Source organism: Ctenocephalides felis, unplaced genomic scaffold (genome assembly GCF_003426905.1).
Source record: "Ctenocephalides felis isolate EL2017-DRISC unplaced genomic scaffold, ASM342690v1 CF-g0.4_SCAFFOLD_03571, whole genome shotgun sequence".
NCBI lineage: Eukaryota > Metazoa > Arthropoda > Insecta > Siphonaptera > Pulicidae > Ctenocephalides > Ctenocephalides felis.
Window position 1 is genome coordinate 48,887,267 of NW_020539725.1, and position 13,993 is coordinate 48,901,259.

The window sequence follows — 13,993 nt, forward strand, 5'->3', positions numbered from 1 at the left end:
ATATATATATATATATATATACCAGTACATATTTTTGAATATTTGAATTATGGAAATCTTTGTGATTTTTTTAATCATTGTGAATTAAAAATTTAGATGGATTGGTTCCGAGAGAATGGTTATGAAGAAGTCTTACGACATTTACGCCAAGGGCTTGCCAAGTGTCATGCAGTAGCTTTTGAGAACCGTGCTGCTGTGGGTAAAGCTCGAATCACGCCTCACACAGTAAATTTCGTAGAAAAGCTTGCAGCAACATTTGGAACTGGAATTGGTACACATAATTTTGAATATATATTAATATATATATATATATATATATATATATATATATATATATATTTTGTATATGTATAAGATTGAGTGCGCTTTTTACTTATGTTTATTCTTCTGTATTTATGTTTATATTTAGATATAACTATATATGTCAATTACTATACAATTATTCTTTAATGCTCTGATAAACTGTTTTTGTTCATATTCGAATTAACAATAACAAATTCAATTATTTATAGAGCATATCTCAAGTTCAACTCATGCAAAATTCCCGACAGCAGCCTCAGAATGTCTAGCTAGAAGAGCCGAAGCAACTAAGCAAGATCCCGTATTTCAGAAGATGAAAGATCAGTTTAAAAAAGATTTTGATTTTAGTCAGCCAAATGCCATGAGATTACACAATCTGATTGGAAAATTCAAGAAATGGATTAAAATTTTAGAAGCCAAAACCAAATTATTGCCAAAGTGAGTGTAGTATGAAATTAATAGCATTACTTGGATTTGTATATGTTGTATTGACCTTTGAATAGTAATAAAAAACCTTTTTTTCTAATTACTGTTTATTGTCGGCATTTTGGAACTATGTGTGTTCCTGTCAAGAACGTGATCTTAGTCAGAAAATAAACAAACAAAACTATGGTACATAGTCATTATTAATCAAATTTAAATTAATATAGGTCATTTTTAATAGAAGAGAAATGCCGCTTTTTGTCCAACTTTTCATTGAAGACAGCTGAAGTAGAGTTACCAGGAGAGTTTTTGTTACCAAGAAATTCACATTATTATGTTCGGATCGCGCGCTTCATGCCACGTGTTGAAATAGTTCAGAAACATAATGCTGCAGCTCGAAGACTTTTTATTAGAGGACATAATGGAAAAATTTACCCGTACCTGGTTGTGAATTATTTATGTTTTGGTGATACTAGAAGAGAGGAACGAGTACTACAATTGCTAAGAATGTTAAATCATTACCTCGGAAAACAAAAGGTAACAGTAACATAAGACTGTAGAGCTGTATGTATATGAAAAACAATATGTTAGGCGTATTTAGCTAATCTAAAATTATAAATCATAATTGTTTAAGTTTAAAGCTACTTTATATATTAAATAGTTGCACTAATATTTATATATTATATTTGAATGATGTATATAAAGTTGCAAAGGATTTTTTTTTATATATTTGTAGGAGACTTCAAAAAGATTTTTACATTTCACTATTCCGAAAGTTGTTGCTGTTTCACCACAGATTCGTTTGGTAGAAGATAATCCTGCATCGTTGTCACTACTAGATATATACAAAAAAAGTAAGACATGTATATAAATCGCATCAATTTCTTAAGGGGGGCGATACATGTAACAAGAAAAAAAAATCGATTTTTTTTTTTTATAAATCCTTACAATAACATCTCAAAAATATGCCTGTAAATATTCAAAACAAAATTATCATTATTTATACAATAAAAACTCATTTAAGTGCCACGCCTCAACTCGACGCTTGAGTGCTATTGTACTCTTATCTGTTTCTGTGCCAAAACTTTAAACGCGTTTTTCTCAAAACGACATTTTTGAAATTTGCGGGCGGGATAACTCAAAAAGTTCTCAACCGATTCCAATTAAATTTTGCACACATCTACTTTACAGTAATAGCTTCTAGTTAAACCTCAAACATTCCAAAAAATTTTTTAAAAATTAACCCTTTTACCAAAAAAAACCATTGAAAAAAAGGTGAAAAATCGAACTTTTTTTTCTGAGGTGTGCCAATTTACGATTTTGTGACTTTTTTAATTTTTTTTTGGTTTAACTAGAAGATATATGTTTTATGAACACGTACAAACTAATTTTTTTGATTTCAAATCACCGTACGAAAAGTGAGAACGCCCGCAAATTGATGGCGTTTTCCGAGAGGGTCTTGGCAGATTTATTTTTACGGCAGCCATTTAAAAAAAAAAAATGAAAAAAATTTTTTTTGTGTATTTTAATATATAATAAATAACCCTAAAAAAGTTCAAAAAGATTCAGTCATTCCTTCCCAGTTTAAAAAGTCCTCAAAAAATGGTAAAAATTAAGGCGATTACATGTATCGCCCCCCTTAACTTATCTGCAATTTACTTCATAAAAAATTAAAAATAAATTATTCTGAACATAAAAGAAATGTTTGAATTGCAAAGTTATAAAGATTTTGTATGTTTCTGAAAATTTTAATCATTTTTGGGAATTTTGAATTTGTTTGTTTTTTTTTTTTTAAATAAAATGTATATTAATAAATGAATTGTTTATAATATGAAAAATAATTTAAAAATATGAATTTTCAGATCATGATATTTATTTTATAAAATAAAGCTAAGACCTGATTATGTGGTGTCATTTTTTAGGTTGTGCTACTACATTGGCTATTGAGCATGAAGCACCAGTAGCGCGATATTATGAAAGATTGGCATCTGTTCAAGCAAGGGGTTCGCAAATATGCTATGAAATTCTTAGGGATGTTTTTCAAGAAGTGCAAAATTCCATGGCTCCTAGAACTTTGCTGAAGCATTGGGCTTTGAAAACATTTCCAAATGCTACGGATTATTGGTCTTTCCGAAAAATGGTATTTAAATTAATATATTTTGTGCATTGGGTGTGTTTTGTTTGAATCATTATTAAATATCATTATTTTTAGTTTACATTACAATTGGCGCTATCCTGTTTTGCGGAGTATGTTCTTCATCTGACCAGATTGAATCCTGATATGATGTACATACATCAAGATTCTGGCTTAATGAATATTGCTTATTATAAATTTGATATTGACGAAACTAATTGTAAGTGCTAATTAAGAATTAAAATTTCTATCATAATCTATTTAATTGATAAAACCAATATAAGTGACAAAATTTTTGAGAATAAGAATTAAATTTTAATCTGATTGTTTCATTAATATCGTTGAAAACAGATTAAAATATATATTTAATTCCAATAAACATAATAATTTTTTTATTCCGAAGTTTTATATAATATAAATATACTAATTAATTGTCTAAAACTTAACTTTTTAGGCGAACTTCTTAGTAACAGGCCAGTTCCATTTAGACTAACACCAAATGTTGTTGAATTTGTTTCAAATTTTGGAATTACTGGACCACTGACTGCATCCATGATATCTGTAGCAAGATGTTTGACTCATCCTACATTTAAGGTAGTAAACTAATGAAACTTACAAAAAATAATTATATAAGTTTAAAAAAACTAATAACAAACATTCAATACAGGTACAAACAATTCTAAAAACAATATTACGTGACGAAATTATAACAGCATATAAAAGACGTGAAGATAATAAAATAATTCAAGAAAGAAACAAAGGTATGGATGAAACTCGTGAAGCACAGTCTCTGAATCAACAAGAGAAAGCAACTGACAACTCTGTGAATGATTCAGAGCAATACATCATTTTAACCGTTGGCGTAGTTAAATCTATAACATCTCGACTAAATAGCATTGCAACTTATGAAGGAATTGATAGTAAAGTCAGCACACTTGTTACTGCTGCCACCAATTTCAATAATTTGTGTCGTATGGATCCTGCTTGGCACCCATGGTTATAAATTTATTTTCGATGCAATGTAATAATTCTATCAAAATAGTATTAATATTTTAATACGTCAAGTATAAGTATAGGTCGAGTACTTAGGCTCATATAGTTTAACTTGATAAACTTTCAATATTGACTTTCAATTGAAAATGACGTATTGCTCAATTTTGACATCAACTAAATCTATTCTTTCTAATATGTAGAAAAATATTTGATTATATCAAGGCTGAAATATTGAGTGCTTTGCACAACTCAATACTTTGCATATATATGCAGAATTTTAATAATATAAAATATAAAATATATAAAATGTCTGTGAATAGTATAATTTAGTATATTTACTTTTAAGTGAGATTAGATTAGAAGCAGTAGTAAAATAAATTTAAAAAAATTAATTCATAATGAATGGAATTGTACTTGGTGTGAATGGTATTTTTTTTTAATTTTGAATGATGTTATTAAATTAATGGCATAAACGCTCTTGTATTTTATAATAACCTCAGAATGTTGAGGTACATTAGTTTATTGCAAATTTAGTATATGATTACACAATTCCAAAATATTCAATTTCTTCAACAAAAAAAGCTCACAATTAAATTAGAACAAAATTCAATAAAAATAATTTTGATTTGCATGCTTGTCATGTGATAAATTCAACTAAGTATAGATGCTTATTGATCATATTTTTATAGCACAAGAAATAGTAATAAGTATTACAATAAATACATTTAATAATGCAACACTAAAAATATTTATATATTTTTTTATTGGTAATATTACATTCTGATTTAATTATTCCGTTATGACGAAAAGAACCATTATTATATAATTGTCTATGCATGAAAAACCAATAAATCCAAATAAATATTTAGATGTGTTTTTATATTGCAAATAGTCATTTCACAAAGTGTGCACATCATGCTCTCCAGACGCTTGAAAGTGTAAAAAAAAGACGAACTGTAAACTTGTTCCTTCAAACTTTTATATGATTTAATTTATTCATTGAGAAGTTCAAAAATCAAATTGCCAGACCATTTCAACCTGCACATGTACTTGCCGACAGTCGTCAACAGTTTTATTTGGATCCATGCAACACGTTTCGAACTCAGCTTCCACTCTTCTTTTATCTATGCAAGTATTACTCCATGGCCGGTAATCTCCAAACAAAACTCTGTAGCTCGATTTTAGTTAGAGCTGCTCTCCCTTGGAGCGCTCTTGCAGCGATTTTGTACTCATCGGGTAACAATTTCAACGCGGGCGATCAAACAATTTCGAGAACGTTCAGTTGCGTTTATAAGTGATTAGGATTAGTTTGAAAGCAAAATGTCGAAGTGTTACGTTCCAGGGTGCACTAATACCAAAAAAATGCAAAATTGCATGTATTTCCAGCGAGAAATGACAAAGTACGTAATAAGAATAAAATAACCAAACATTAATCACAAATAAATATTGTTTTGGATGTTGTAGATGTTTGCTATTTGGCTGGTCAAAATTAGTGTTTCCTACTAAAACCTATGTAGTATGTAAAATGATTAATAATATTTACGGGCCTTCAACAATAAGTAAGTATATTCATCAATATGCATACTTCAAAATACTTGCATCTATTACTACGTGATATAAGTTTTTATTATAGCATAATAACTGAGACATTTAGCAATGCTAGGAATTTTAAGGTTATAATTATTGAAAGATAAAATTGCCGTCAGACTAACCAACTCACTGATAGGTAAGTTTTTAAGAATTATTCTTGTACTAATAATAAAGGTTCATAATAAATAATTTAACATTGATTTTTTTCAGCAGTTTTTCTCTTGGAAGTAGTTATGAAACACAAGTATTGATAAACACAAGTAACATAATAACATAATAAACACAAGTATTGATATGAGACGAATAAACAGGGAAAAACATTAATAAAGAAATTACAAGCCAGTCTGAAACATGCTGAAATATTTGCTGATCTCCCACTGACATTGAATAATAGTACTCATAATGATATATTAAGTCGGCTAGGAGAAAATACTAAATTGTTAAATGGTAAGAAATTCATGCTTAATGATAAAATTCTAGCTAAGGGGTAATTTAGGTTTGGCTATGTCCCACGAAAAGTTTGTGAGTAGTGATAGTTGAATTTTGATATTACACAGGAATATTATTATCTGCGTTGTTTAATGATCGTAAAAATAATTACATTGTACAGATTGACAGGAACTGTCAAATGAAAGAAATTATATATTCGCTAATCTCTTTTGAAGTAAAACTTCTTTAGGCGCGACATGGGTGTAAAAACTTCATTAGGCGCGACACGGGTGTAAATCCGTACAAATGCAACGAAAATGCCAACGTGAAGTTGAAGACTACGACGCTGTAAGCGCAGCAATCGCAATTATTCGATCTAGTCTGCGAGCAAAACAAAAAATACATCAAATGTCAAATCATATGTCAAAAACAAAACAAAATGTGTCGACTTTCACTTGAGTTTTGTATTTAGCTTGTAGTCTCTGAACATTTTTTGAAGTAAAACTTCTTTAGGCGCGACATGGGTTAGGTTGGATAAAATAATCAGGTTGGATGTCAAACTTGTCGAAAGATATTAAATTCGGGTAAAATTCCCACTTTGTGTAAGTTTAACCGGTTTGTATTTCCACCTATACCAAATTATCTACCTAAACTAGATACTGTATCTGAAAGGTTAATTTCACCTATACATAGATCAAGCTATGTGCAGGGCTTGATAAATAAAACAAATATAAAAGTATGGCTTCAATTTGTTAGGCAAGACGGATATTACAGCTGTTCAAGGAATGAGATTATATCGTCAGCGAAAAAGTAAAAAATCACAAACAGTAAATGAATGTATGTTAATTTTAATTACATAAAGTTCTTCAAACACTATTGTTACAGGATGAATTAATTTGCAAAAACAATATTTGTTTTGGCGTTGTTTAACATAATCCACTGTGTGAATGAATATTATAGAATTTATTAATCAGCAATTACTTTAAAACGATCATGTCATATTTCAAGTACGTCTTTGATTACATTATTGTTTGTAAATATTATACATATTTTTAATGTAATCATAAATATATAATTTATAATTTATCATTATATAAATATGTATAATGATTGACGACACTAATAAATGTGTGCATCACGAGTGTTACCATATTACTAATAAACCTTATTCAAAATTTTTATATAATGTATTTATTTTTACTCAACTTAAATTTGCTACAATATAATTGCAAATAAGTTTTACTTCAATCGCGTGTGATCCTTACGCGCACTCTTTTTTTTATTTAGAGGAATAAAACACCATTAACGTGCACCCCTTATTTCTGATAGAGATGTTATTCTTAAATGTGTCATTGAAGATGCCATAAGAAAACTATTAAGTACTTGTACATTACTATTAATAATTTCCTTTTTTATGTTAATGATGATAATGACATTTTGTTTAACATTCAAATTAACATCAACACTAGTCGTAGAAAATATTACTAGAAACAAAACAGTAACTTAATTGTTAATTAGCATTATTCAAAAAAAATATAAACTGAGTTACTTGAGAAGATTATCGTATGCATTAATTTTGCAAATGATTTTTAAATATATATATATTTTGTTTTTTATATGAAAATAATTATTTTTTTCTCTTCAGTTTCTAGAAATTTTGTTGCTTTTGCGAATAATGAAAAAGATCCGATAGCTTCTCAAATTTTTGCGAATAATGAAAGAGATCCGATAGTTTCTCAATTTTTTTTATTTATTTATTATTGAGATCGAATTATGAAATGTGTTTAAATTATTTATCTTAATCTAATTGTAATTATAAGCAATCTAATTGTAATTATAAGTAATATATATATATATATATATATATATATATATATATATATATATATATATATATGTATATGTATATACACAATTTTATTTCTTTTGTGTTTAGCTTATAAGGATGAATTTTTTGTAACCATGTGTGTGAAATACTATTGTTAAAAATAAATGCTTTTTAAAATTCAATTTCTTTTTTTTTAATTTTGAATTCAAACGGTCTATAATATTGGTGCATTTCTATAGTATTTTTTGTACGCACCCGTTCTACGGTCGACGCGTGCGCACCAAGGGAGAGCAGCTCGAACTAACCCCGGCAAGTTGACAGTTAACGTGGCAACGAAATATGCCCCAAGAGAGCGATCTATATACTCTTCTTTTATCTATGTATTACTCCTTAAATTGAAATTCTTATTATAATTCTATTAATCTTTATAAAATTAATTGATAATAAATAAATACGTAATAAACCTTTATGTAATTGATAAAAACAATCCAGATAATAAAAATAAAAAGAGAACTAGACTAAACTAAACTTAACGTCCGTGGGGTGTTTTTGCAAATAACATCTTTTTGGGATTTAACGGCGTGTTGTTTTACATCAAAACAAATATTAGTTGACAGAAAATTCAACTCATAAATGTGTCATCCGCCATATTTGTTGGTCGTCAAGTTTCACTTAAAATTCGCTAGAGGAGAGCTTGCCCATTCCGTATTATTTCTCAGATAAGTTACGTTAATCTTTTGTAAAGAAATATTTGCAAAAGGCAATATAATGTTTAATTTGCTAAAATATCCGATACATAATTGTGTATCGGCCCATAGATGAAAAAGAGTATATAATGTATCATTCATTATTCCTCTGGAGCTCTGAATGCTTATTTATCTATGGTCTGAATGACAAAATTTGTTTTCTAGTTTTAGCGGATATTACATATGATATTAACGGTTTTTTTTTTGGGATGACTTCATTGGTGTTGATAGATAAAAATCAATTTTGACACATATCGAAAATATTTGTGCTTGGTTAAGATTAAAATCAACTTATTATTCTATTACTGATATTTATAAAATAGTTATATTTAAAAGTCAATACGATGGATATTAGTTTAGCAGAAATAATTAAAAAGAAAAAAATGCAAAATTTCCAGAAACGAAATGGGTAACTTTCTAATGTATTTTTGTATTAATGTCTGCATTAATGATAAACTCAATAACGTAGTCGCCCGATTATATTATATATATATATATATATATATATATATATATATATATATATATAAGCGTTTGAGCGCACGATATTTTCTTCAATTCATTGTTTTATTTATTCTCAACTTTTTATATCAACAAAAATATTTAACATGCAATATATGTAATATATCATTACATTTGGTTTGATTTACAGAAAAAATAGAATACCTAAAAAACGTGGAGCATTTCAGTCTGTACCAAAGGCAAATATTAAAGATGCTAGATTGAAGATAATACAAAAAAATCGAACAAAATTAGTTGATGCTCGTGATAAACTAGCGCAGATTGCTAAAAAAACTGATGCTAGACTTAAGCTGCAAAAGTTGAGAAAACAGAACGTAATAAGTAGTTAATTTTATGTTGATATATATTATGGCATTTGTGAATATATAAGTGATTAATTGCAGCTTCCTCAAAATGTTGGAAATGGTCGATTTGCCTTATCGACTAACAGAAGTGGCCAAATTAGTTTATCTACAAAAAGAGGTATACATACAAAAATGAATATATATATATATATATATATATATATATATATATATTAATGATAAAACTTATTATTATTTAGATTAATTAAGATTATTTTTCACTAAATAATTAAGTGTGTAAATGAATAATAAAAAATAAAAAATATCATTAACAATAGTGTCTGACGAAGGGTACATTCCATATCCCTGAAACTTTGAATAAAATAAGTGAAAGGTTCAGAAATATAATTATTATTATATAATATAATCATAATGATTTTATGTAATTCACACTTTATGTTGTCAAATTTAACAAACTGTTATATTAGGAAAAATTAACTTTAATTTATTAGTAATATATGATTGTATATTTTAGATTTTGTACGGAAACCAGCTGATTTACAACGACCTGCCAAGAAGGAACTTATTCCCTCAGGTATATAAATAATAATTCTTATTTCTGTCTGTTTTAAATATTGTTGAAGTTTTTCATTCATATTTAAAGTACTACATGAATATAATTCATACAATTGTACTACTATTCAATATTTCACAATAAATCTTGTAGTTCTTTAAAAATTCAAATATTGAATAACTTTTTATTATTTTTCCTATTATACCATTCTTATTGTTTTCTTAGAAAAATATAAAATATAGAAAATTATATACGCATATGTACTGTTTTGAAATGATCAATCAAGAACAATTATATTCTCTCAGGTTGAGCTCCTTATTTATCAATATTTTAAATATATATTCTATTAATTAAAGCAATGTTATAACCTCATATAATTATTTGATTATGCTTTAGATTTTGTACGCCAGCCAGCTGCGTTACAATGGTCAGTGAAGAACAATTGTATTCGCTCAGGTTGAGCTCATTATTTATGAATATTTTAGATATATATCCAAACAACATATTATTTGTAGTCTTAAGAATATTTATGGTGCAAAATCTAAATACATAAACATTTTCAGATTTACCTATAACTATGACATTTAAAAATAATTATGCAATGTCTCGGATGCCACCATTGCCTGACATTGGCAATCGATCTTCAATTTGGGATTCCTCAATTAGCCGCAATGTTAAAACTATTCGCAAGCCACAGTCCATCATTCCTAAAGATTTGCACATGAAAATCACTGTTAATCAAAATGTACCTGTAAAGTAAGTCTATTAATATCAATAAATATTTCTTTTTTTTTTTAATATATATATATATATATATATATATATATATTCTTTGTCATACATATTTAAATGTGTGAAAATGTAAAATTATGCATCTCTGATTATTCAAAATGAAACTATTTTTGATGGATGAATGAACACAGTAATATTTCTCTCATCTCATGTGACTACTGTTTTTATTGATACTTTATTATAGTTTATTTATTTAAACTAATTGATTTTAAAATTATTAGCTGAGAATGAGATTTAATACATTGAATGTTCATTGTGATTTTATTTAGTGTTATTTCCAATTAATTTACAGTCGCAATATTATGGAAAGCCCTGTAGCCATGGATATTGATGATGATGTTGTTGATGCAATATATGAAAGACCAAGTAGATATAGATCGTTACGAGAAGTGACACCTCCACCAGAAAGACCACAAAATAGGGCCATATCAGGATGGAACTCAGCTCATCTTGTTCCTAGAACTAATACTATTGATTTAACTGATTCTGTCCATTCAAGACTAGATTGTAGTCCACCGCGTGTTAGGACTATGGGTATTTTATCATCAGGTTTGCTCATATTTTATCTATTATTTTATATATATGTATGTATATATATATATATATATATATATATATATATAACATATATATATATATATATATATATATATACGTGGTCTGTTCAAAAAGTACCCGGAATTACTAATAATTAAATTTCGCGGGTCTGGAGTGTCTGATTGTCAAAATTTTTTTTTTATTATGTTGGTATACATGCCCCTAAAGTATGATGAAATTTTCAGCTATATTCACTGTTTACTTTGTCTGTGGTAGTCGCTAAGGTTCGACGTGTTTTTCTGAGCTCGGCGATTTTTACAATGGAAGAATTGAAAAGTCAAAGAATTTGTATTAAATTTTGCGTAAAAAATGAAATAAAGTGTTGCAAAGTGCAAAAATTCACCAGATATGGCTCCGTGTGACTTTTTCCTATTCCCAAAGTTGAAGAGACCCATGAAAGGACGGCGGTTTTCCTCGATTGAAGAAAATCGCTGAGAGTGCTCAAGGACATATCAAAAAGTGAATATCAAGGGTGCTTCGAAAATTGGAAAAAACGCTGGCATAAGTGTATTATATCTGGGGGGGACTACTTCGAAGGGGACCACATTAATGTAGACGAATAAATAAATATTTTATATTTATATACGAAAATTCCGGGTACTTTTTGAACAGACCACGTATATATATATATATATATATATATATATATATATATATATATATATATTACATTTTGTGTATTTTTGTATGTGTCAGAATCTAAAGATTACTCAAGAAGCCCTCCCAGAATTCCTAGTCGCAGTAGAACTCAACAGCAGTCCAGACCTGTTCAAAGTTATAACTTACCACAAGGGTATAGGATAGTTGTTAGTAACCTTCAAGCAAATGTTACCCAAGAGGATATTAAGGTGTGTAATTGTAAACACATAATTTATTGTTATATGTTTTAAAAACCCTCTTGTCTTAAAAATAACTTTTAAAAATTTGAATTAAACTTTATATTACAGGAATTATTTGAGGATGTGGGAGAACTTTTGGAATCTCGTTTGGTTAGACCGGGAACTGCTGAAGTTATTTTCAAGACATTGGCTGATGCTCAACAAGCAGTGGATGTGTATCACAATCGACAACTAGATGGTCAGCCTATGAAATGTTTGCTAGTTAATCCAAGGCAGGGTAATAAACCAACAGCACCGGCATTGAAACCCACCAGGTAAATTATTTATTGTCTTATCATATTGAAAAATAACGTTTAATTATCCATTTTAATTAAATATATATAATAATTTAATATTAATTTGCTCATATAGAAAAATTCAGATCTACCTTGTAGCAAAGGATTATTTTAAGGTTTTGCCATTTTTTGGTTTTACAGAAAATAAATAAGTCTAAATTCTTTATGTTATGCTTTCTTGTATGTTCTTCGCATTGCTGCTTCTTTGTATAATTGATAAACTAATTTTTATTTCTTGCTCTTAAAGAGTGGAGCATAAATTTATTCAATTTTTCAATCAATACAAAAGTTTTACAATCGAGGCAAAAACAAGTACATAAATTAATATCATGTATTAATCAAATTAATTTCAGTAGTCAATTGAGAGGTTATGTACCGAAAAGAGCCAGTACTATTGCTGAGCCTGATTTAGAGGCCTTTCATGCTGCAATGTTTATGAGGAGATAAAAAATTAGGATGAAGGTACATCATTTTATTTTACCAGAAATAATCATACAATTTGAGTCTAAAATAAATTTAATTTTAAACGAATTATTTATAAAAATTTGAGCATTTATTGTGTGGCTTGATCTTATTATATTGTGTGCAAATGAATTTTAGAGGAAAAAAAGTGTTGTCATTTTACTTTTAATTAATGGATTTTAATTAACTAAAATATATATTATATTTCATATAAAAAAATATTAAATAAAATAATTTTAACATGATGCTTACCTATATATATATATATAATTGACATACTATTGAAGAATTTAAAGGTGTGAATTTAAATTACTTATAACATCAAAATATTGATGTACAACTCATAATAAATGAAAATAATTCTGATCGGTGATTGGAAACAAAAATTAATAGAAATTTGAGTTCAAGACTGAATTAAAATTTTCTTTTTATTGTGCCACTTTTTTTCTTTATCAACTTTTTTTATATATTGTTACATATGTAACAGTTGTTGTGTAAATTGTGTAAATCTATTCAGTTGTTAAACAGTCTGGATTAATCTTTGTAAGAATTTTTGTAAGTTTTAAGTGGATTACAAAAATTCGGATAAAGACACTTATATCACTGTGTAAATTTTTATAAATCTATTTTCACAAATTTGCGAGTATAATAAAAAATTATAAAATATTTGTTGCATCAGACAATTATAAAATTTGGTTTCATCATTCATTTTAAATATAGTTCATTATTATAATAATTGTTAGATTTGTAATAAAAAAAACATCAATTATGTATGAGAGTTCAGTTCATCAGTTTTTAAAGTGTGACTATTAAAATATTTTTAAATATTATTTTTTTTAATTTCACTTTTTAAAATGAATAATCCAAATTCTTTCAGTCAGTTTTAGCTCTTCAAATTGGTTCGTTAGTTAAACATTATTCTGAAATTAATATTTTTTCTTCTTTGGAGTTTTTTTCTCGGGTGGGGGTTGATTTTCTGGCACATTCTTCCAAGGAATTCGTAGTTTATAGTTTGGAACGCACAATGCTCTGATCAACGGTAATTGGCGCAAGTATGTTCGATGGAAATGGTATAAGATAGAAGTACATTCTTCACCTTCAAAAACTTTTATACTTTTCGGAGGGTGCTAAAATATAAAAATCAA

General features: G+C 27.6%; 2 protein-coding genes across 4 annotated transcripts in view; both read left to right on the forward strand.

The window, feature by feature from the left end:
• Nucleotides 1-3,860, forward strand: part of LOC113386197 (transformation/transcription domain-associated protein-like) — a 38,532-nt gene extending 34,672 nt beyond the window's left edge. The window contains 8 exon segments of the mRNA XM_026623993.1: nucleotides 97-271; nucleotides 513-738; nucleotides 951-1,260; nucleotides 1,460-1,577; nucleotides 2,646-2,863; nucleotides 2,936-3,077; nucleotides 3,312-3,451; nucleotides 3,525-3,860. Coding sequence (XP_026479778.1) covers nucleotides 97-271; nucleotides 513-738; nucleotides 951-1,260; nucleotides 1,460-1,577; nucleotides 2,646-2,863; nucleotides 2,936-3,077; nucleotides 3,312-3,451; nucleotides 3,525-3,860 — 1,665 coding nt within the window.
• Nucleotides 3,861-8,707: 4,847 nt separating this feature from the next.
• On the forward strand, nucleotides 8,708-12,880 carry LOC113385351 (polymerase delta-interacting protein 3-like). Of its 3 annotated transcripts, none has more exons than XM_026623193.1 (10): nucleotides 8,708-8,852; nucleotides 9,096-9,279; nucleotides 9,349-9,427; nucleotides 9,785-9,844; nucleotides 10,220-10,279; nucleotides 10,387-10,579; nucleotides 10,908-11,164; nucleotides 11,909-12,060; nucleotides 12,160-12,365; nucleotides 12,743-12,880. In XM_026623193.1, the coding sequence occupies exons 1-10, from the start codon at nucleotides 8,788-8,790 to the stop codon at nucleotides 12,831-12,833; spliced, it is 1,347 nt and encodes a 448-aa protein (XP_026478978.1). In that variant the 5' UTR covers nucleotides 8,708-8,787; the 3' UTR covers nucleotides 12,834-12,880. The 3 variants fall into 3 exon arrangements, with proteins under 3 accessions (XP_026478978.1, XP_026478976.1, XP_026478979.1); XM_026623191.1 differs by having other exon boundaries at nucleotides 12,740-12,876; XM_026623194.1 differs by lacking the exon at nucleotides 10,220-10,279 and having other exon boundaries at nucleotides 12,740-12,876.
• The last annotated feature ends 1,113 nt before the right edge of the window (nucleotides 12,881-13,993 follow it).

Excerpts from the sequence above, each read along its gene's own strand:
- LOC113385351 (XM_026623191.1), top strand. The coding sequence starts at position 8,788 with ATGGATATTAGTTTAGCAGAAATAATTAAAAAGAAAAAAATGCAAAAT. Across the intron at positions 8,853-9,095 it reads AATTTCCAGAAACGAAATGG|AAAAAATAGAATACCTAAAA; the intron begins GTAACTTTCTAA and ends TTTGATTTACAG. Across the intron at positions 10,580-10,907 it reads AATCAAAATGTACCTGTAAA|TCGCAATATTATGGAAAGCC; the intron begins GTAAGTCTATTA and ends ATTAATTTACAG.